At 51.8% G+C, this 22,360-nt stretch overlaps 1 protein-coding gene across 1 annotated transcript in view; it reads right to left on the reverse strand.

The window, feature by feature from the left end:
• Window positions 1–22,360, reverse strand: part of YTHDC2 (YTH N6-methyladenosine RNA binding protein C2) — a 53,479-nt gene that overhangs the window by 8,581 nt on the left and 22,538 nt on the right. Inside the window, exons 17-30 of the mRNA XM_078879339.1 lie at window positions 21,891–21,971; window positions 20,651–20,733; window positions 19,669–19,774; window positions 18,640–18,759; window positions 17,570–17,842; window positions 16,165–16,291; window positions 14,740–14,945; window positions 10,595–10,793; window positions 7,952–8,061; window positions 5,180–5,592; window positions 4,342–4,507; window positions 3,209–3,415; window positions 2,420–2,602; window positions 970–1,218 (exon numbers count right to left, since the gene is read on the reverse strand). Coding sequence (XP_078735465.1) covers window positions 970–1,218; window positions 2,420–2,602; window positions 3,209–3,415; window positions 4,342–4,507; window positions 5,180–5,592; window positions 7,952–8,061; window positions 10,595–10,793; window positions 14,740–14,945; window positions 16,165–16,291; window positions 17,570–17,842; window positions 18,640–18,759; window positions 19,669–19,774; window positions 20,651–20,733; window positions 21,891–21,971 — 2,523 coding nt within the window. The remainder of the gene's footprint in view (window positions 1–969; window positions 1,219–2,419; window positions 2,603–3,208; window positions 3,416–4,341; window positions 4,508–5,179; window positions 5,593–7,951; window positions 8,062–10,594; window positions 10,794–14,739; window positions 14,946–16,164; window positions 16,292–17,569; window positions 17,843–18,639; window positions 18,760–19,668; window positions 19,775–20,650; window positions 20,734–21,890; window positions 21,972–22,360) is intronic.

The raw sequence follows: 22,360 nt of genomic DNA on the forward strand, positions 1-22,360 counted from the left end.
CGTTTCGCCCCACGAGCTAGGGAGCTTCGTCGAAGGGTCGAATAGGTAATGAGAGAGGGGGCCCTTGCCCGTAAGATCAGCAGTTCACCAGCATTCGTTCAAGCAGAGCCTGACTCTGCTGACGAGACACTGCGTGCCGAAACCGGCCCAGAGTTGTGCCCGTCTTGAATCAATGCCGCTAAATTATGCACTGCCGGAAGAAGCTCCCACACGCATGCGGTGATGAGACACTGCGTGTCGAAACCGGCCTTGTTTTGAATCGATGCTGCTGAATGTACCCACTGTTCTGCGGAATAATTTTTTTGTATTTCCTGCGTCGAGAGAGAGTTACGTGAAGGCGACATTCGTCTGCTCAATTACTTTTGTTATTTAGGTATCTCGGCAATGTCCTTCCCCCGCACCTCCGATTAGCACGGTTGGCTACGTACGGTGCAAAAGAAGTTCAACGTACAGACAGTACAAGTTATGCACTGCCGGGAGAAGCTCCCACCACGCGCGCTGAAACGTGGGGCATCACCGTGCACGCAAACGCACGGTGGGCACAACCCATAAACGTGCCGCAGAGACCCGCGTTTAGCCCAGCACGGATGATCTCCAGTGAGCGGAACGTGTACATGAATACGAGGGTGCATTTACATGCCATTCGCAGTTTGGATTTTTAAACAAGATTATTTTGTCGTGTGATTCTCCAAAGTGAAGCAGGTTTGAAGCCTGGTTAAGACTGGGGATGTGCCAGGTGCTGTGGGCTTGTGCCTGAGAGGCATTCAGGAGGTGACAGGACAAAAACACAAAAACCTTGCTGCCGACATCTGCGAGTGTGACGCTCTCGTATGAATGGGTTGTCTCCGGGTTCTCCGGGTCTCCCCCCACGTGCCACAACTCGTCAAGGGAATTCAATTTCCCAAGGAAAATAAATATTATCGTTTTCATCACTACTTATTTTGACGGGAATAAAAATACAAAATTTACCACAGCCCTCGAGTAGAGGGGGTTCCCATCTGCCGGGGTGCGTGTTTCTCTGCTTCCAATTAGCTCCGCCGTGTAGTCATCAGCACTGGCAGCGGCACCAGTGGCACCCACGACACCACCGCCACCGTCACCACCACCGCCGCCACCACCGCCACCACCGCCACCACCGCCGCCGCCGCCGCCGCCACCGGCACGGGGCCATCTGTCCCACAACTTGAGCAGCTGTTCTCCAACCTGAGTCTCAAGCTCCTGTAATGGACATCCCCAGAGTCGTAATTAGTCGGCCTCAGCAATAACGCCACGTCATGCCAATGTCACCGCCACGTGCCCTCCCACAACATCATCGCGAGCACAGAAATAAACCGCATGCACCGTGACGACCATCACAAGCACCGTTACCCATCATCACTGCCACACACGTGGCACCAACAAAGTATGGCTCACAGCTACACTATCGCTCCCCACGCGTGCCACCACCGTCTGTATCAAGGGCACCGCCATCACAACAGTCATGCGCAGATTTAACCACACAAAGGTATGCACAACTGCATACAAAAACTCTCAGCCTTACCCAGACCACCAGCTCATAGTAACTGAATGTGTGCCAATTTTCCGTTTAAAACCACTGAATCAAGAGAGTTGAGAAAATGTGGCCGTCCCAACAGACAGCAGTGAAACAAGGACAACTGTAGACCGGTTTCATCGGCATGAGGAATCATCAGCACACCAGTAATCACTGTTCGCTGCTGCCATATTCCCCTGGGAGACCCATGTACGGAGAGGACTTGTACCTTGACACTTTGCATAAATGCAATTAGCACTCGCCTAGAGGCAACATTTTTGGGATGGCCATAATTTTCTCAAATGTCTGTGCCGGTGACCTAAATGACAAAAATGGCCACACATTCAGTGACTTTGTGCAACGCTGCGTGTGCCGCTGCAAAACCTATTTGTTTTCAGCCTGTATTGATGTTTCCGTTCGGATGGGTTTTACCCAGGGCACACTACCGGGAAGGGATGAAGAGTCAAGAATAGAATGTATGGAGTGAAGAGTCAAGGATGAAGTGGGAAGGAGGTCCCCAAGACGGAAAAAGAGGAGGAGGCACGGCTCAAGATGAACAGCAGGTAGAGATGAGGGGGAAAGGCAGGAAGGGAGGGAGGAGGAGAAGGAATGACCAGGCCAAGATATCGGCGGCAAGAGGGAGATGATGATGATGAGAGTGGAGGGAAGAGAGAGAATGAGCGAGCCAGACGTGTGCTGCAAAGAGCTCTGTGTGTTGTCACAGAGGGCATGGAATGGTTTCAGAGAGAGGGGGGGGGGACCACACATATCACGTAATTTACAGGAGGTCTGAGAGCTGGTGGAAATTCCTCCGGTACAGCCATGGAAAGCTTCTCGAACTCCATGGGGTAAGGGGAGGGGGGGCGGCAGGGGGGGACGAAGGCTCACCTGCCCGTCGCGGCTGATCTGCACCCTCTTGTTGTCGTTCCACGGGTTGAGCAGGTGCTGCACCTGCTGGAAGGGGATCCCGCCCAGGTACAGCCACAGCACCCGAAACACTCCGCCCAGCGCGGGGGAGCCCCACTCCTGGCAACGCTCCTTGCCGATCTCCGACACCATGCGCGCGTAGCCCTGCGGACACAGCCACCGTCGCGCCCAACCCGGGACGCTCGCTCGTCGTGCATCGATTCTACGGCGCGTAGTATTTTTGTGGATTTAAACATTTTTTTTTTTATTTTACCAGGTGAGGCCCGCTGAGCTATAAAGCGCTTTTTCAGTAGCGACCCGGCCACAAATGAGTGCTCAACGAAATGGCTCATCGCGTGGGAATTTGCAGCAGCCAAATACTCTAAGCTTTTTCTAAACGTGGTGGGAAAAACCGGAGGACCCGGGAGAAAAATACAAACGACTGCGGGAAAAGATAAAGAGAGACGCAAACTCCAAATATACAGCAGGCGTTAGGGTCGGGATCGAACCCACGACCTCCTGCGTACCAGGCGAGGGCCGTAACACGTTGCCTTCCTTCGTGATGGCCCTGCACTATGACAACAGCGCCAACAACACCAAACGTACCAAACAATTCAGAATCTTTATTTTGACTGCAGTAAGAGGAATCCGATGAGCTCTACGAAGCTCTGTCCAGTTACGGAGGGTCGTTTTGATCCACCTTCACCGCCCCCCCACCACCACCACCACCACCACCCCTGCCAAGCGCCGCCGGATGCCTCGGCAACAAACCTGGAAGTGTCCGGAGCCCTGCACGGAGAAGACGAGGTAGACTACGGGGCACGAGAGGAACGCGCGGTTCAGTTTCTGCTCGTTGGCAGGCGTCGTCGACCAGATGCCCCTCTGCTGCGACAGCTCCAGGTTGCGCATGTTGCTGCTCTTCATGACGAAGTAGCGCACGCTCGCCGGCGCCCGCCGCGGAGACGGAGGCTTCGGACCCTGGTGGCGGGGCCAAGCCGGCGAGAACGGACGGGCGGAAAAATTAACTGAACGGCACAGGAAGGGGGCCCCGCGAGGGGTTTGAGTCGATTGAAGGGGTTCGTTCGTGGGCATAGCACGCAGCGCATAATCTAGGCGAGGGTAAGGATGTGGATTGGGGTACATTCTCAGCGGTGCGGGCTGCATGAAGGAAGTTCTGGAAGGAAGGGTTTTCTCCACAAATCTGTCCGCCGCTTGATAATGCCGTTTGTAATTACTGGCGAAACGTCGTACTAAGATTGTAAACGTTGTGGCTTTGCTCTCCTACACACCGGTGGGTGCTGTACCAGTAACGAATTGGCATGTTCTGTTTACGTGACACATCTTACTAATTGGCTGTGTCGGGTGGTGGCGAGTTTAAGGACACATTTATATATTTACGCGATCTGGTGATGTTACTGCGTGCGATGATGGTGTGTGTGTGTGTGTGACGACGACAATGACCCAGAAAGGGCTAAACACGTGCATTGGGCACTTTCTCCGAGGTGAGAGCTGGCTGAAGGAAGTTGTACGGATGCTGAACTTCTTTTGCACCGTTCACAGCCAACCGCGCTAAACGGAAGTGCGGGGGAAGGACAAACACACTAAACACAACGAGCAGTTCTAAATACATTTAAGTTTTCAAAATTCTAGAAGGGTTATGGATGTTGGGGAAAGAGGCACTAAGAGGATGCTGCTTGAAGACTCGAAGGAGGCAGGGAGGAAGAAAGCTAAATGGATCCGACAGGATGGAGGCGGCTGTGATTTTCCACCGCTGGGCAGAGGACTAAAGGGAGGGCGGACGCGGTGCGTGGAGCTGACGCGGCTCATCTCCGCGCGTGGACAAACTTAAAAAAAAAACCCGAACGCGTTACATAAGCGGCAGGCAGCACACGCGAGGGCGTCACCTTGGCGGAGGCGGGCGGTGAGGCGGCGACAGGAGGAGCGACGGCGACGGCAGCGACGGCGCCGTTGCCCCTGTGAGCGGCCGACCGACGATCGAGGAGCGGCGGGCCCTGCTGCTGCTGCGGCTTCAGCTGCTGGAACCCGGGCGGGGGGAGCACCACCCTGGACCTGCGGACACGCCCAGCGGTTTCGCAGTGCATAATGGAGGGTTTTGGGTGAGATTGTTTCAATATAAATGTGTCGTTAAACCCGCCACCGCCCGACGCAGCAAATTAGTAAGGTTTGCCACGCAAACAAAACGTGCCAATTATAGCATTAGCTGATGCTAGTTGTAATTACTGGCGAAACGTCACGGTACTCGAATTGTAAAGGTTGTAGTGGGTTTACTCTCCGACACAACCGGTGTGCAGTACTAGTAACGAATTGGCACGCTTTGTTTACGTGAAAAACCATACTAATTGGCTGCGTCGGGTGGTGGCGAATTTAACGGCACATGAATATTTATGGGATCTAACCTAAAAACCACTATTACGGAAAATATTGGTCGCGAAAGCCTACTATGTGTTAAACTGGTTTCGGAGTGATCAGTCATCGTTTTTTTTATTTCTCCTGTCAGGCCACGGACGCGACGACCTCTCACATCCGTGTTGCAAGTCTATCGAGTTGAAGATCTAAGCCAATGATGTACAGAGGTCTGTTTACACTCACCTGGAGACCTACAGACTTACGGGAAAAAGACCTACACATTCACACAGAGACCCGCAGATTTGTGTTATCTACACAACAACTGCCACCGACCTCCCTGCCCGATAAATAAAAGAAAAATGATCAAGGCCTCACATCTCGGCCACCAGCAACTCCTCAGTCGTCTCGGCCCCACCACCACCACCGGCTCCACCACCACCACCGCCGCCATTGCCGCCACCACCGCCGCTCTTCCGGCTGCGATCGGCCCTCCACGAAGCCGCCGCCGCCGCCGCCACCGCGGGTGCCGGGGGCGAACACCTCGCCGCGGCCCCCCGCACCGTCGTGGACGGCGCAAAGTGCGGCTCCTCGGGAACGACCGGCCGCGGCCGCTGGCCGATGCCGGTAGGCTGCTGCAGGCCGAGGGCCTCGTCCTCGCAGGCGAGCGCCGCGATGACGGCGCTCACCGTCGCCTCGTCCGCCTGCGACCAGGCGCGCGACGGCGCCCGCATGCGGCGCACGAACAGCGTGTGCCACTTCTGCCGCAGCTGCAGCAGCAGGTTCGCCGCCTGGCGGGGGGGGGGGCGGAGGGGAGCGGAGGGCGTGCAGGAGGATCAATCGCCCAGCGCTGTGGAGGATCAATCGCCCAGCGCTGTGGAGGCAGGAGCAGCAAGGGTTGTAGGAACAGTGATTCCTCTACTTACGAACGAGTTAAGTTCCAGAGGTCAGAGAGAATGATTCCAGAGGTCTGTCCGAAAGTCGATTTGTTCGTAAGTCCAACTTTACTCCTGTCGATTCCTAACATGGTGTACGGCATGTGCACTAAACACCGGGGATGGATTTAAAAGTTGTATAATCTCCTGTAGGTGTAGATGCCACTGGCCCTTCACGTTCTGCAGATGTAGATGCCACCACTGCCATCTATTGCCCGGCGGTTGAACTTACGACTCTCGGTCCGAACAGGCAACTGGATATAGGGACAGGTTTGTTTGTATGTAAATGATTCTTATAAGTACATTTGTATTAATATGACGATGCTTGTTTCCCCAGGAAAGCCTCGCCAACTCTTCTGCAAATTAAAACTAAACTTTTTATTTTACCAGGTAAGGCCCACTGAGCTACATAGCTACTTTTCGGGAAGGAACCTGGCCACAACTGATATCTCAACAAAGTGGCTTATCACGTGGACATTCAGCAGCCAAATACTCGGCATGCATGTTAATTCTAAATGTGGAGGGAAAAACCAGAGAACCCAGAGAAAAATCCACACGACCAAGGGGGAAACACGCAAACTGCAAATATACAGCAGGCGCCAGGGTCGGGATTGAACCCACGCCCTCCTGCAATACCAGGCGAGGTAGTTAACATCTCGTCAGCGTGGCGCCCCACAGAGACACGCTCCTTCACAGAGAGACCCATAGACTAGCAACAGAGTCGGTTGTAATTAAGCCGGATGTAAAACTGATTCCTCGATTTAGCCAAATTGCATACAAAAACCACCAGGATAAATATGATGGGGTGTTTGTACGGCCATCGGTAGCCGGGCTGAAACCATCAAATCGCCACGCTTGTGCCCACCCAGTGTAATCGCAGGCGGTCTAAAGAGCAGGTTGTGAACCCAGGATCTCAGCCGTCTCAATGAAGCGCTCGGTGCCATGCAGTCAACTCTTAAAAAGCAGTTTAGCACGTAGGCTCTTAGCAAGCAAAAAAAAACACAACAGCGTCAACAGATTTTTAGCTTCTTGTCAGATATTTTGGTGTTCATAGCCTCACTCGTGCTGGGAATTACACTGAGAGACGCACATGTAAACGAGAAAGCACGCGCAGGTTAATGACAAATTTCACACGTAGTAGGAGTAGTAGGGATTCCACGACCAATATTATACATAAAAGGTTTTTATGGGGTTGGATCGCGTAAATGTGTCGTTAACCCACCACTACCCGACGAGGCCAATTAGGAAGATTTGTGACGTAAATAAAAACTTGCCAATTGGTGACTACTTCGGCCCACTTCTGGTAAAATCGCCTGATGAAGCTGAATGTAATTCATATTCTTGGATCTTTCGGTAAAGTCACGTAGAAGGGAAATAATACAAATAAAACATAATAAAATTCTCACATTTCGGCCACAACACAAGCAGCCGTCCTCAGGTGACTTTACCGAAAGATCCAAGAATATGAATCCCTGCAGTCACGAAAGCTTTAAATCGAAACTGAATGTAATTACCAGCGAAATGTCACAGTACTCAAATTGTGAATGTTGTGGATTTACTCTCCAACACACCGGTGGGCTGAAGCAGTAACTAATTTGCACGTTTTGTTCGACGTGACAAACCTTACTAAAATTGGCTGTCGGGTGCTGGTGGGTTAACGACATATTTATATTCAACACAATCTAACCCCAAAAAACCCCTTTATTGTGAGGTTTATGACATCATACTAAACTGTTCAGAAAGCAGAGGGAGGGCTTGGGCAGGAGGTGCCACGGTGAAGAAGCGAAGATGGACAACGGTCAGGAATTATAACGAAGCGGCAGCCAAGAGAGTACGTCCACCGCTGAGAGACCAGACACACACACGCAGCTTGTAATGACGCCGTTGGCAGCGCAGCAATAAGGACGGGCAGAGGGCTTGGGAAGGACGCGCCGCTAGAAGGGTTCGATACAGGCCGACGATCAAGAATAATAACGGAGCGGCAGCCACGTGTCCGAGAGTACGTCCACCATGGAGACGGAGCGATGAGCGTTTGCGTCCAGGTGCTGGACGGGTTGTTGTTGCTGTTGCACTGCACGATTGAGAGGTGGTGGCGGCGGTGGCGGCATGGGGAGGCTTTCATCCGGCAGTGACAAAAGCAACTCTACACATTCATCATCCAGCAGCGGATATGACCACGGCTGACGACGATGATGGCGGTGGCGGCGTCCCTCACCTCGGGGTCCAACTTGAAGTTGATCCACTCGTCGAGATGCAGAACGGCCGTTTTCACCGACGGTATCTCCTCCATCTCGCTGTCGCTGCTATCGTAGGGAATCCCCTCCACTGCACACGCACGTTCACGCAAGACGCGGTCACCGTCGCAGCCGTGACCACCAGCCCGTGATCACCGGCCCGTAACCACCGGCGCGTGACCACGAGCCCGTGACCACCAGCTTGTGATCACCGGCCCGTGACCACCGGCCCATGACCACCGGCTTATAAACACCGAGTTGTGACCTGCACACGAGCCAATTTCAACGCTTCATCTATTTAAGCACTATCAATTGAAAACTAATTTCTTTAAAAACTGCTTTTTGTGTTTAGTTTGTTGTCGTTCCTCCACACCTCCGATTAAGCACGGTTGGCTACGTACATTGTGAAATAAGTTCAACATACATACATATATACTATTTTTATTTTAGCAGGTGTAAGGCCCACTGAGCTATGTAGCTCTTTTTCAGAAGCAACCTGGCCACAAATTATAGCTCAACAGCGGCTTAACATGTGGACATTTACAGCAGCCAAATACTCTCAACGTATGATTCAAAATGTGGAGGGCAACCGGAGGACCAGGGGAAAAAGCCACGCAAACACGGGGAGAGAGACACGCAAACTGAAACTATACAGCAGGCGTCAGGGTCGGCATCGAACACACCACCTCCTGTATACTGGGCGGTGCCCCCTCTCCCTATAATGCTCATTCCCTGCGAGTATGTTCTCTCCTCTGACTGCCAATCCATCATCTACCTCGGCTCTCGGAAATCAACTCTTACAGCAGTTTAACACGTCGGCTTTCACGACCTCATGATACGAGTTGTAATTACTGGCGAAATGTCGTTCTCAGATTATAAATGTTGTGGATTTTCTATCCAAGACGCCAGTGTGCTGTACTAGTAACGAATTGGCATATTCTGTTTACATGACAACCTTACTAATTGGCTGTGTTGGGTGGTGGCGGGTTTAATGACACATTTATATTTAAGCGATCTAACCCAAAAATCCACTTAAAGCGGTTTAATGTGTAGGCTTTCGTGACCAATATTATCCATTATAAAGAGTTATTTTTGGGTTAGATCGCGGTTTAACAACACATTTATATTTACTCCGATCTAACCCCCAAAAAACTCTAAATTATGCATCCTTTATAGCGATTAACTGGTCAATGCGGAGCCTCTATATTGTCATGATTATGCTCATTTTATGCAGGAAAGCCTTGCCGAGTCTCAAGAATTATTTTTCAGGAGGGTCCTGCCAAGTTTTTCACAGTAGGGGGAATGGGGGGGGGTGATGTTGTTGTGTGTAATCCAAATCGAGTATTGAGATTTAGACTTTTAAAGGCACTTCGTAAAATTGAGTTTGCATTTTTTATATGATAATATGGAAGTATTTTTGTTTCGGCATTGGGATGCTTGGTCGATGCCACTTACACTGCATGGTTTGTAATGTTTGATTTGTGTGTTTTCTGCGCACGATCTCCAACCCAGGCGTCCGCCTCTCTCGCTCTCCGAGTAATTCACAGAAACCATTTTTCTCCATGCTTCTGTGCGCCTCCGTCGGTTTAGTTTGATTTTTGTCATTCTCCGTGCTCTCGATTAAGTAAAACTAAATCCACCAGGGGGCATCACATGACAGATAAACGATAAAGGGTTCTTTCTGGCTAGTAACATTTAAAAACAACTTTACCCGAGTCATTAACAACATCTAACAGGACAGCCCTGTTACAAACATTTGTGTAGAGTATTTGGCTGCTATAAACGCGCACCTTGCTACAAAACCCGGTAACCCGATTTCGATTCCCGCTCACAGCCAAACATCGGTGATGAATATCTGAACCGATCCTCGGACTCCTGTCGGATCGACTCAGCCTGAAATGAGTGCCTGGTGCCGTGTGCAAACATCATCCAGGTGTGGTGGTGGCCACACCTCCCCTCCGTGACCCATGTCAACCATAATCGACGATCGCTAACAGCACTTTCCACAACAGTTTCTGTAGAACACACGAGATGTTTATCTTAGGTGGTATTAGTGAGGAGCCGGCAGTAGAGCGGTCAGCATGCTGCACTACAAACCCGGCGACCCGAGTTCGATTCTGGCACACGGCCACCGGTGACGATCATCTGAACCGCTCCTGGGCCTCCCCTATGTCTCCCCTAGGTCGACTCAGCCTCAAAGGAGTACCCGGCGCAGTGTGTAAACATCGCCGCTGGGGAGAGAAAGGTGGCCTCACGTGGTGCTGGCCACCCACCCCCTTGTTAGCCGTGCCGGCCTTCATCGGTACTCGCTAATAACACTTGCCTCAAAGGTATCTTAAGGCTATACGGGGAATATTTCCCTTAGTCTTTGTTTGGTGCTGCGAAGTGTTTACAGTGAAGGCAGGGCGGTGGCTATTGTTGGCAGTGGTGGTGAGTGGTGGTGTCTGTTGATGGTGGTGGCATTTGGTATTATTGGTAGTGGCAGTGGTGGTGAGTGGTGGTGTCTGTTGATGGTGGTGGCATTTGGTGGCTGGTATTGTTGGTAGTGGCAGTGGTGGCGGTGACCGCAGAAGCGCCGGCTGCGTCGGCATCGTCGCCGGTGGCACCGGCCGCGGCGTACACACCGTGCGTCGACGACGGTCCCTGGAGGGCGGAGGCGGGCAGGCGAGAGGGGCCGGCGAACAGAGCCACCGCCACGGGGCTCACGGCGGTGACGCAGCGAGCACTCGCCAGGCGGTGCACCCGCGTCATCTCGCCGAACACCAGCCAGTCCGTGGGAAGCGCCGCCACTCCCTCCGGAATGCCCTCCTCCGAGGGGGAGGACTGCCGCGCACGATAAGGAGACACGGGAGGGGGGGAGGGCAGGGGGTGGGAAAGCAGACACGCCGATGTTGAAAACATTACGTGTTCGCGAACCCCGTTGTCTCATCGGTTACTCCAATACTGTCTCATCCACTCGTTGACCTTTGTGCAGCAGCATCCTTGCAATAAATTCAAACAATGCTTCCATTTAGCGCTCATCAACTTTGCGTGTCACTCACTTGACTGAATGATGCCCCACGCGTCTGCTTAAACGCTGAACCTGTATTTTCTTGGAAAACCTTAAAAAATGTAAGCATATCTGAGGTAATGTGTATAAAAAGAATTCCCCAGTTTCATCCCAACTGCTGTTAGCATCATGCATTGAGACAAAGAATCCGTTCGGACCTCTCGCAAAGTCTAACCTGTACAGAGTTATTGTGATGCGAGTCAAGTTCAGTTTGTGTAATCAGGTGAGGTCTAAGGTGACTCTCAATTGCAAGACCACCCTGGGTCACCAAAATCACAAATAGCAAAACCACACCAAAAAAAATGTAAGGTACAGCAATGATACAAAAATAAAGGCAGAGCAGCATCAACAACTGTATCACGTGAGAAACCCAGAAACACTGCATGAACATAAATCAATAGTAAACAAGAAAATCCACTCCTGTGTGTGTTTGTCGGTCGCCCGGTTTTCTCCCAAACAAAGCCCAACGCTCCGGTACAATAAAGGACAGACGACGATCGCGTGGGCCAACAGTGGGACCGGGCAGTCCTCCCCCACCTTCAAACACCTGCAATGTCATCAGTGTGCGCTCAAGTATGGTCAAACAACCCCTATGACCGACATCATAGTGTATGAAGGTCTTCCTCCAACAGTGGGTTGACAAAGGAGCTGTAAATTATTAGCGTTAACTTAAATAATGGATCGTGGTTAGCGTGGTTGGTTAGCGCGCTGGCTGGCGGGCTGGTTAGCACACCGGCCTTGCACTCCAGGGGGTCGCCTGTTCGACTCCATATCCCAGGGGCGGGAATTGAAACAAAGTTCCTTTAATTCACCGCCCCCCTCCTACCGCCCACCTCCGCCACCTGTGGGTGGGGTAAAGTGTGGGTACTCCCACCTCTTCCAAGAACATAGTGGCCAGCGTGAAAGACAAGGCCAAAAATAGCCTTGACAAGAACCCTCGCGAGCTCCCTCTAGAGAAGGCCTCTTCCAAGGACGTGAACAAGCAATTGCAGGGCTGCACCTTTACCTTTCATAACTATAATAATCGCTGCACTCTCCCGGACCAAAAAAAACATCACCAAAACAAATACTTCCAGATGAGTTAAGATAAAAACACACAAAGTAAAAAAAATCCCCATGGGGTCTCGAGAATCTGCCGCCCCCCCATTCTCCGTCCACTTTTGACCCATCAATTTCCGCAAACGCAATATTTATGTCTGCAGGGTAGCGCTGCCAACACGAGAATAAAAAAGCTCATCCTATTTAGGCAAGTGGCTTGTGGCCATGCGCATATCACAAAAGTCACTCCAGAACATAATACCATACAATAAGATTGGCTTTAAATCGATTCAACTGAACTATGTTTTATTTCACCAGGTAAGTCCCACTTAGCTAGATAGCTCTTTTGCAGAAGCGGCCTGGCCACAAATGAAAGCTAAACAAAGTGGCTATCATGTGAAAATGTATTGCAGCGACCACGGAGAGAACATGCAAACTCCAAATATACGTGTGTCAGGATCGAACCCACGACCTCCTGCATACCAGGAAGGTAGTTACCATCACGCATATTGTACAGGCCATCATGTCAATCCACTGCTGGATGAGGGCCTCCCCACACCGTGCAGGTCGTGGGGGTTATATGACCATACTTCACCACGCTGGCCAGTGCGCGGTTAGTTTGGCGGGGGAAGGGGTGGACAGGGCAGTTCATGATACATCACTCACCACGCATGTTAGTAGTTAGGCATGGCTTGGAACTGAATTCAGGTTGCTGCTGGGTTCATATCGAAGTGCGTTAACCACTGTGCCACTGCTCTACATGGTTATAAGGTCTACTGCACCTCAGGATAACACGATGCCACCAGAACAATTGAAATGTAACCACGAAAATGTATCTTTCCTCACAAAGAAGACAAAGAAAAAAATTCCCCAAATAACCTGAAAAGACTGATGGGGCAAGCGCTGTAAGTGACCGCCTTGAGGGGGTGGGTGGCCACCATCATGTCCGGCCGCCTTTGTCTCCCCAGTGCTGATGTTTACACACTACACAAGGTACTCCTTTGTAAGGCTGAGTTGACCTAGGGGAGGCCAAGGACCGGTTCAAATATTTGCCATTGATATTGGTGATGAGTGGGAATCGAACTCGGGTCGCCAGGTTCATAGCGCAGTGTGCTAACCACTACACTACTGCTCCCTACACTCATAATCACACACCTACACTCATACACAAACTTAAATAAAAAAAAGATCCCCGTATAGCCTGAACAGACTGTTGGGACAAGTACTGTTAGCAAGCATCTATAAAGGTCGTAACGGCACACTAAGCAGTGGGTGGCCAAGACCACACCTTACCACCTTTGTCTCCCTAGTGGAAATGTTTACACACCTCACCAGGTACTCATTTGAGGCTGGGTCGACCTTGGGGAGGCCCATGACCGGTTCAGATAATCGTCACTGGTGTTGGCCGTGAACGGGAATCGAACTCGGGCAGCACAAACTCGACGCAACAGAAAGTCTCCCGAGTCGGGAATCAAACTCTTCTGGCTGCGAGGTTCGAGCCTCATCCCCCCAACTGCGCCGCCCAGTCTTCCCCCCAGCCACGGACGGAGCTGCCGGGCGCGCACGCACGCACACACACGCACACACACACGCACGCACACACGCACACACACACACACACACGCACGCACGCACGCACACACACACGCACACACACACACGCGCACGCACACACACGCACACACACACACACACGCACATACACGCACACACATGCACACACAACAACAACAACAACCGCCATTCGCCACTAAGTGGCGGTGACGTCACCACGACGCTTGTGCCAGGCCATGTGCACCCTGAGGCCACGTGAAGTGTCGAACGCCCGCTGGCAGGAGGTCACGGGGCAGACCCAGGTGCCACGGGTCGACTGACCGAGATGACCGAGACGAGTGGCTGATGCACCACCTGTGCCCCCTACTGTGCCAACTTGCTGTGCTTTAGCCACCCAGCGCTCCGCTCGTTGTTGTGAGCGTCGCTCCTCCGCCCTCCGTTGTTGTTGGAGGGCGACTGCCTCCAACTGCCCAGTAGCGTCCTTCACGAGCCTCCTCCACTGAGGCCGATCTTGACACCGCTGGTACCAGTCATCGGCAAGTCCACTCAGCTCCACGTCCTCCTGTACCACATCACTCCATCTCTTCTCTAGCCCGTGCCGCGCCCGTTTAGCCCCCTCGATCCGGCCGAACAAAAGCTGTTTAGGCATGCGGTGGCTGGGCATGCGGGCTACATGACCCAGCCAACGCAGCCTTGCCTGCCGGAGGAGCTCACTGATAGGACTTTGCCCAGATCTTTCAAGGACTTGTGAGCTCCTCACACAATCCAGCCTGGTTAAACCCAGGATGGATCGTAGGCAGGCCAGCCTAAATGTTTCCAACCGGCGAAGATGCTCCACTAGGGGGGTCCACGTTTCGCAAGCGTAGAGAAGGGAGGGAATGACCGTGGCCGAGAAGACCTGAAGCTTCGTGCGGAGCGACAGACCAGGTAGCTTCCACACAGCGTTACGCAACCGATGAAAAGATATTGCCGCTCGACTGATTCGGAGTGAGACCTCTGCTGATAAACTGGAGCCGGTCATAAGCACACTGCCCAGGTATGGGAAACTCTCCACTCTCTCCACAACTGCCCCATCACCGCACACACACACGCGCACGCACACACACACACGCGCACACACGGTGGTACCTTCTTGAAGCCGGGCTGGTCGAGCACGGAGGAAGGGTGGAGGCGCACCCTGCGCTCGAGCTGCGTGGTGAGCGTGTGGCTGGTGCGGTCCACGTGGATCACGTTGGGGTAGAGCCCCGCCACCAGCGCCGCCTTCACCACCGGCCAGTTCTCCGAGTTCGTGTTGAGGTCGCGGATGTCGCCCCCGCCTCTCGCCCGCACGAAACCTGACGCGCGATTATTATTATCATTATTAGTGATATGACTGTCAGTGACGCTGGCTTACACAGGAAAGATTAATTTAAAACTTAACTGTAAAAAAAATGTATTTCACCAGTTAAGGCCCCACTGAACTATATCGCTATTGTTCAGAAGCAACCTGGCCACAAATGATAGCGCAACAGTGGCTTATCATCATGCCGAAACTTATAGCAGTAGCCAAATACTCTAAACGTGTGATATTGATGCTAAATGTGGAGGGAAAAACTGGGGGACCCGGAGAAAAATCCACACGACCACGGGGAGAGAGACATGCATACTCCAAGTATACAGCAGGCGTCAGGGTCGGAATCGAACCCACGACCTCCTGTATACCAGGCGAGGTAGTTAACATCTTGCCACCGTGGCACAGAAGGGTCCTGCCAAGTTTTTTCAGTAGAGGTGCGATGATGTTGCTGCTGTGTGTGTGATCTCAATTGAGTAATTTATAGGTAATTGTTTTACAGCATTGGGATGTTTGACCAATATAAGTAAAATTTTATGTTGATATTTATTTACTTACTATGGGAGGAAATCAGAGAAACCAGAGAAAACCGTACAAACATATAAACTGCACACAGAAAGTCGCCAAAATCAGGAATCGAACCCAGACCCTGTTTGCTGTGATGCACAAGTGTTGCCACTGTGCTGCTGCCACCCTGCCTGAAGAGTTAATGCACATTTTCAACAATAAGAGACAGACTACAAATTTAGTCGGAGTTTTTTTCTTAAATCCATCCTTAATATCATTCCTATCGTGCTATAAATATCGTGATATGAGATGCGTAATCCATTCAGAAGTCTCTAAACCTGTCGTGACGGAGAGCGACGAAACGGAGGCGGATATCACAGAGCTACTACAGAGCTCCATTTCAAGTGACCTCCGGTTCACACCCGCTCTGTCATATTAGGGTAATATTCGTTGCAGGAAGGTCAAACTGAAATGTTAAATTCTCAGAGCTGGAATTTTAGCCAAATAAAGTGCAGAAGCAAATTTAATGGGATTTTTGTGTGCAGTCATGTGGGGACCAGGCTGAGACCTTCAGCTTCCCTACACTTGAGAAGCCAGTTTAATCACAGACAGGAAGCCGAAACCTGGATTGGAACCCCAGGATCACAGCGACGCCGGCTGGGCGCTCTGAAACTTCCCGAGCCACTCGGTAGCGTCGACTATGCAGCTCGTCTTACCGGACGCACGCAGCTGACCCAACAGCTGCGACCTCATGCCGAAGATCATCTCCATGGTGCCCTGGCTCAGGAAGCTTCGCTCGCAGAACGAGCGCTCCCAGCCGTCGGCGCACGCCTTCTGCCACGCCTGGCAGGACGGAAACACAGAGACAGCGCACCGGAAAAACACTTTTCAGTGACGGGGCAAGTTTGTTTTTCCCCACAAACAGTCTCTTTGTTATTTAGCAAAGAGGCGGTGACGTGGCCCAGCGGGAGCGCGCCTGGCGCTTGTAGCAGAGGTTAACGGCTCAAATCTGGCGGGCCGCCCGCGGTTTTTGGTTGTGAGATGTTAACGACCTCACCTGGTATACAGGATGTCGTGTGGGTTAGATCCTGACCCTGACGCCTGCTGTATATTTGGAGTTTGCATGTTCTCCCCGTGGTCGGGTGTATTTTAATCCTGTTTTTCTCTCCACATTTAGAAACATGTATTTCGAGTATTTGGCTGCAATACATTTCCACATGATAGGCCACTTCATTGGGCAATCATTTGTGGCCAGGTCGCTTCTGAAAAAGAGCTATGTAGCTCAGTGCGCCTCACTTGGTAAAATATTTTTTTTTACTGCGGTATGTATTAATTGTAAAATACACGCCACCTGCCTTACAGTGGACGTTACAGATCCCCGGACGTCATAAAAAATGGGTAGGCCCTTGTATCCCTGCGTCATGCCGACTGCGTCATTCTCCAAAATGTGGCACTTTCAAAACATTACACCACAACTGGGACCACACGTACAGGAGCAAAATCGATGCCCACTATCGGCAGACTAATCCCCGCTTGCCGGCCCGGTGCTCAGCCACCTTGCGCTGCCCCACAGGGGGTGCCCCCCCCCCCCTTTGTAGTGCGTTCAGGATGAGGTGTGATCTAAGTCGCCTATCAGATTAATACGCAGTAGGCTTTCGCGACAAATTATATCCAGAAAAAATATTTTTTTTTGGGTTAGATCACGTAAATATAAATGTGTCGTTAAACCCACCACCACCCGACACAGCCAATTAGTAAGATTTGTTAGTACTTGAATTGGAAATGTTGTGGGTATACTCTCCAACACACCGGTGTGCTGAAGACGTAACTCATTTGCACGTTTTGTTTATGTGACAAACCTGACTAATTTCCTGTGTCGGGTGGTGGCGATTTAACGACACATTCATACTTACGCGATATAACTGACAAAAAACCCTTTATCCTGGATGTCGCTTATCACGTGGAAAGCGCTCTAAGAAATGCCACAGTATAACAGAGGGCACTCAATGAAATGCAAATCACTATTATTGTTACTACCAGTCTAACAGTGCCCAACCAACCAACCTGCCAAACAACCCCTCCCTGCCACCCACGCGACAACTGCTACCTGCGCCACCCCACCTGGAATGCCCGGAGCAGGGCCATGTGATCGCTGAACGTGGAGGCGGCGAGCTTCTTGCGCGAGAAGGCGGCGGCGCGTTTGTGCGCCGGCTGGCTGGGCAGCGTGAAGGGGTCGCGGTAGGCGAGCGAGCAGGCGATGGTGAGCACGGGGTCGAGGCACTTGAGCACGACGCCGTACAGCACCATCTTGCCCAGGTGAGGCTCCACGGGCAGGTCTGACAGGTGATGACCCAGCTCCGTCAAGTCCTCCCAGTTGTCCATCGCGTCGATCGCCTGCGTGCGTGCGTGCACGAACATGCGCGTGTCTGAGTTTATGCCTGCGTGTCGTTAGCCATGACACTTGGGTCTGTCCCGTGACTTCCTGCCACGTGGCCTTAAAGAGCACATAGCCTGGCACAAGCACCGTGGTGATGTCACCGCCACTCGGTGCCGAACGGCGGTTGTTGTTGTCGTCATTAGTGGTAGCGCAGTGGTTATCGTGCGTGCCAGGAAACCGGCGGCCCGAGATTGATTCCCGTTCGCGGCCAACACCGCTGACGATTATCTGAACCGATCCTGAGGCTCCTCGAAATGGGCTAAAGTGAGCACCAGGTGCAGTGTGTAAACATTGCCACTCGGGAGCCAAAGATGGCCAGGTGTGGTGCTGGCAACCCACCCTCATGTGTGCAGTGCCGGCCTACATGTATGCTTGCTAACAGCACTTGCCCCAAAATGTATGATAAGGCTATATGGGGGATCTTTGTCTCTGTGTCGTTAGCACACTTGCATTACAAACCCAGCAACCCGGGTTTGTTTTCGACGCCGTATATTGCGACTCAATTGGTGTTTGGGTCAGGCCACGTGAATTTGCACAAACACGGGGGACAATGATTTCGTTTGACCGTGTCAAGCGGTGGAGGGTTTTTAACGTCACAAACGTGGCCAGATCGCGACGCGGCCTAAACCCAGACAACAACAAAAAAATCAATCGCGAACCAGCAACTCCTGGAAGGCGATGTTACAAACAGAGAGGCAACACAGGCGCCGTCGTCTGGGCGAGGCTTTGCGAAGGCCGCCCCTCCCCACCGCACCTTGAGGATCTGCAGGGCGTTGCGGACGATGAGATTGGGCGGGGGATCCGGAGCCTTGGCCAGGAACTCGGCGATCGGCATGCAGGTGGGCGCCAGCAGCTTGGTGTGCAGGCACAGCTCCTGCAACAGCAGCAGCAGCAGGGGCAGAGGTGGTGCAGGTGATCCGCAAAACAAATATCACCATGACGGCACCACCCTCCCGTTTATCCTCTATTTTTTTTTATTTAAAAGCATTGTAATAATAACACTTTCGTTTTGTATTAGCGTCATTCAAGCGGTTTGCACGGCTGCCTCGGCGTAGCATCGCTGCTGGAACAGTATATTGTGGCAAATCTATTCTGGCAAATCGCCCGATGATGCTGGACGTAATTACCAGCGCAACGTCGTGCAACTCAAATTATAATTGTTGTGGATTTACTCTCCAACACACCGGTGGGCTGAAGTAGTAAACTAATTGGCACGTTTTGTTGACGTGACAAATCCCTTACTGGCTGTGTCGGATGGAGGAGGGTGTACGACACGCATTGCTATTTTGCTCACGTGGCGACCTGAACCCAAAAAATGTATTAATTATCCCCACTGTACACAATGCAAACCGTTTCCTTCACCCACGTTACACGCATCATACTGTTTGCGTTAGTTTCCGCGATCTGACAAGATTTGGCGCATTCTGGGCACTCTTGGTCAGAGGCTATGATGCTGCTGATGATGTTGAAGATGGCGATGATGGCGACGATGAAGATGGCGATGATGAAGATGGCGATGCTGCTGAAGATGGCGATGATGGCGATGATGGCGATGATGGCGACGATGTAGATGGCGATGATGAACCTTTATCCCTGGGATGCTGCAGACAGGCACAGCGAGACGAGTGTCACGCCGCTGACGGTGTCCACCGGCCGTGACTTCGTGAGGACCGTCGAAAAAGCTGTTTATGATGGGGGCCAATGTCAGCCTGAAGGCCCTCGACGTCACGCGATGCCCCCCCCCCCCCGCCTTCTGGCTTCCTGTGGCCTGCGTCGTTCGTACCTGCAGCGGCTCTCGAAGCAGCTCGGGGGTCTGGAACTCGAGCATGTTCTGGAAGCGCACCTTGCTGAACAGGTGGAAGCAGATGCCGGGGCGACACCTCCCAGCCCTGCCCGACAAAACATCAAGACAAAAATTCCACATTTTTAGCCCACGCACTTATTGTTTCCACAAGTCGTGCTGTGATGCAATCTACGGGAGCGATACTTCCATCTCGTCCACGCTGTGTTCAACCACTCACACGTGAGGTCACAACAACAACACAAAGATTCCCAATTGAGTCGCAATACACAGCGATGAAAACAAACCCGGGTTGCTCGATTCGTGGCGCACGTGTGCTAATGACAGAAACACAAAGATCCCCCGTATAGCCTTTAGCAGACGGCAGGAGTAAGTGCTGTTAGCGAGCACCTATGAAGGCCGGCATTGTAGCACAGGAGGAGGTGGGTGGTCAACACCACGCCCGGCCGCCTTTGCCTCCCCCAATGGCGATGTTTACACACCGCACCACATACTCATTTGAGGCTGAGTCGACCTAGGGGAGGAGCAGGAACGGTTTAGATAATCGTCACTGCTGTTGACCATGAGCGGGAATCGAACCAGGGTCGTCAGGTTCGTAGCGCAGCACGCTAACCCCTACACTACAACACACTCACTCACCTACTCGCCCACTAACAACACTCACCCACTTCGCTTCTTCCCTCGCACTTTTCCGCTTTGGAATTCGCTCTCCCATCATCCCTTTTGCCCCGATGCGCTTACAGCCGGAACTATGCAAGCGGTGGTGTTGTTGTGGCAACCGTCGCCCCACTCGGGAGCTACTGACAGCGCACTCGGTGATGAGTTACCTTGTACCAGATGAGATGACGTCCAAGACGATGCATTTATGTACGTATGTACGTTGACCTTCTTTCGCAGCGTACGCAGCCAACCATGCTAATCGGAGGTGCCAACCGTGTTGATGTACATCTGTGTACACCCATACCTGCCCCTCCTCTGGAGGCTGCTGGCCTGCGAAATCCAGACCGTCTTGAGCATGGTGACCGAGGTGAGCGCGTCGTACGATTTCTGCGGACAGGACGGGCGCACAGTCACCATGAGCAGCCAAACATTACCACCTCCGCTTTCTCTCCTAAAATATAGACATCATTATTACTCAGGGAATCGTCACGCAGTCTCAAAAACTCTTTCTCAGGAGGGTCCAGCTAAGTATTCGCAGTAGGGGGTGGGAGGACGATATTGCTACCTGAAAATCTCAATTTGAGTAGTTTTACACGTACGCTTTCACAAACAATATTATTCGTATTAACGCAATCTAACCCAACAAACCTTATTATGAACCCAATTGAGTAATAATCTGCGTGGGGAGGGTGATATAAAAAATGTGGCCGGTGAAGCCGGCACGCAATGGCCTACTCATTGGGAATGACGTCACGGGGTCTTTAACATTCCACCGAAGCAGACGGCGCGTGGAAATGTATCGGGTCCTTACACACCGCGGCGGTGATAACCAGGGTGGCCTGCCGGATTCGAACCATGAACCTCTGCTACTAGCGGCGAATGAGCTCGCTAGCACCGGGCAGCGTGACCCCCCCCAAGTGAAAAGAGACCGATGATTAATGCGAGTGAAGTGGCGACGATCGAGCCGACGGGCGACTTTGACGCAGACGTCTGACAGCAAAGTGGGAAGAATAAGACATTTAAGGGCGCCATGTTATTCCACATCAGTGGATAGACCATGGCCGATAATAACAATAATTACATTTATACAGCGCTTTTAATTAAGGATCTCAAAGTGCTGTACAGGACACAGCAGCAGCAGACACTCAGCATAAAAAAAAAAGATAAATATATTTAGAAAATCATTAACTAAATGAACAAAACATTTAATAAGCGGAAGCGTATAAATAAGTTTTGAGGGGCATTTAAAAAATGTCCACAGATTCAGAGATCCCTGATATCTCGTGGAACAGCGTTCCATCGCTGATGTACGCGTGTGTGCGCATGTGTACGCATGTGTGCGTGTGTGTGTGCGCCTGTGTGCGTGTGTGCGTGCGTGTGTGTGCGTGTGTGCGTGCGTGTGTGTGTGTGCGTGTGTGCGTGTGTGTGCGTGTGTGCATGTGCGCGTGTGTGTGCATGCGCGTGCGTGTGTGCGTGTGTGCGTGTGTGTGCGTGCACGTGCGTGCGTGTGCGTGCACACGCTCTCTGCACGTGTGGGTCAGCACCTCCTTCACTTTCCCCGAGTCGATCACGAACACCACGTCGTTCACCGTGATGCTGCTCTCCGCTATATTCGTCGACAGGATCTTGCGGAAGGGTTTGGGGTTAAAACAAAAATGAAAAGAGACAGAGCGAGCTGTAACCGCCTCCACACACACACGTTCATCACCGTGAAAACAATCTTCTAAATCTAGACAGGATCGCACCGCTGAACAAAATAGTCCCGTGGTTCAGTTTGCAAGCGCGAGTTCACGTTTCAAGTCGAAGTTAGAAAAATGTATATTTCATGGAAGCTTGTTCGTAAGTGTGGGTGTTTGTAAGTCTGTTATTTGTAAGTGCGGGTGTTCGTAAGTCGGGTGTTCGTAAGTGTGGGTATTCATAAGTGCAGGTGTTTGTAAGTCGAGAACTGCCTGTAATGAAAAACCATAATTTTAACTAAACTGTTGTTATACACAGTATCTGTTTTAAATCTAGA

Source organism: Lampetra fluviatilis, chromosome 53, assembly GCF_964198595.1.
Source record: "Lampetra fluviatilis chromosome 53, kcLamFluv1.1, whole genome shotgun sequence".
In the NCBI taxonomy this organism is placed as follows: Eukaryota; Metazoa; Chordata; class Hyperoartia; order Petromyzontiformes; family Petromyzontidae; genus Lampetra; species Lampetra fluviatilis.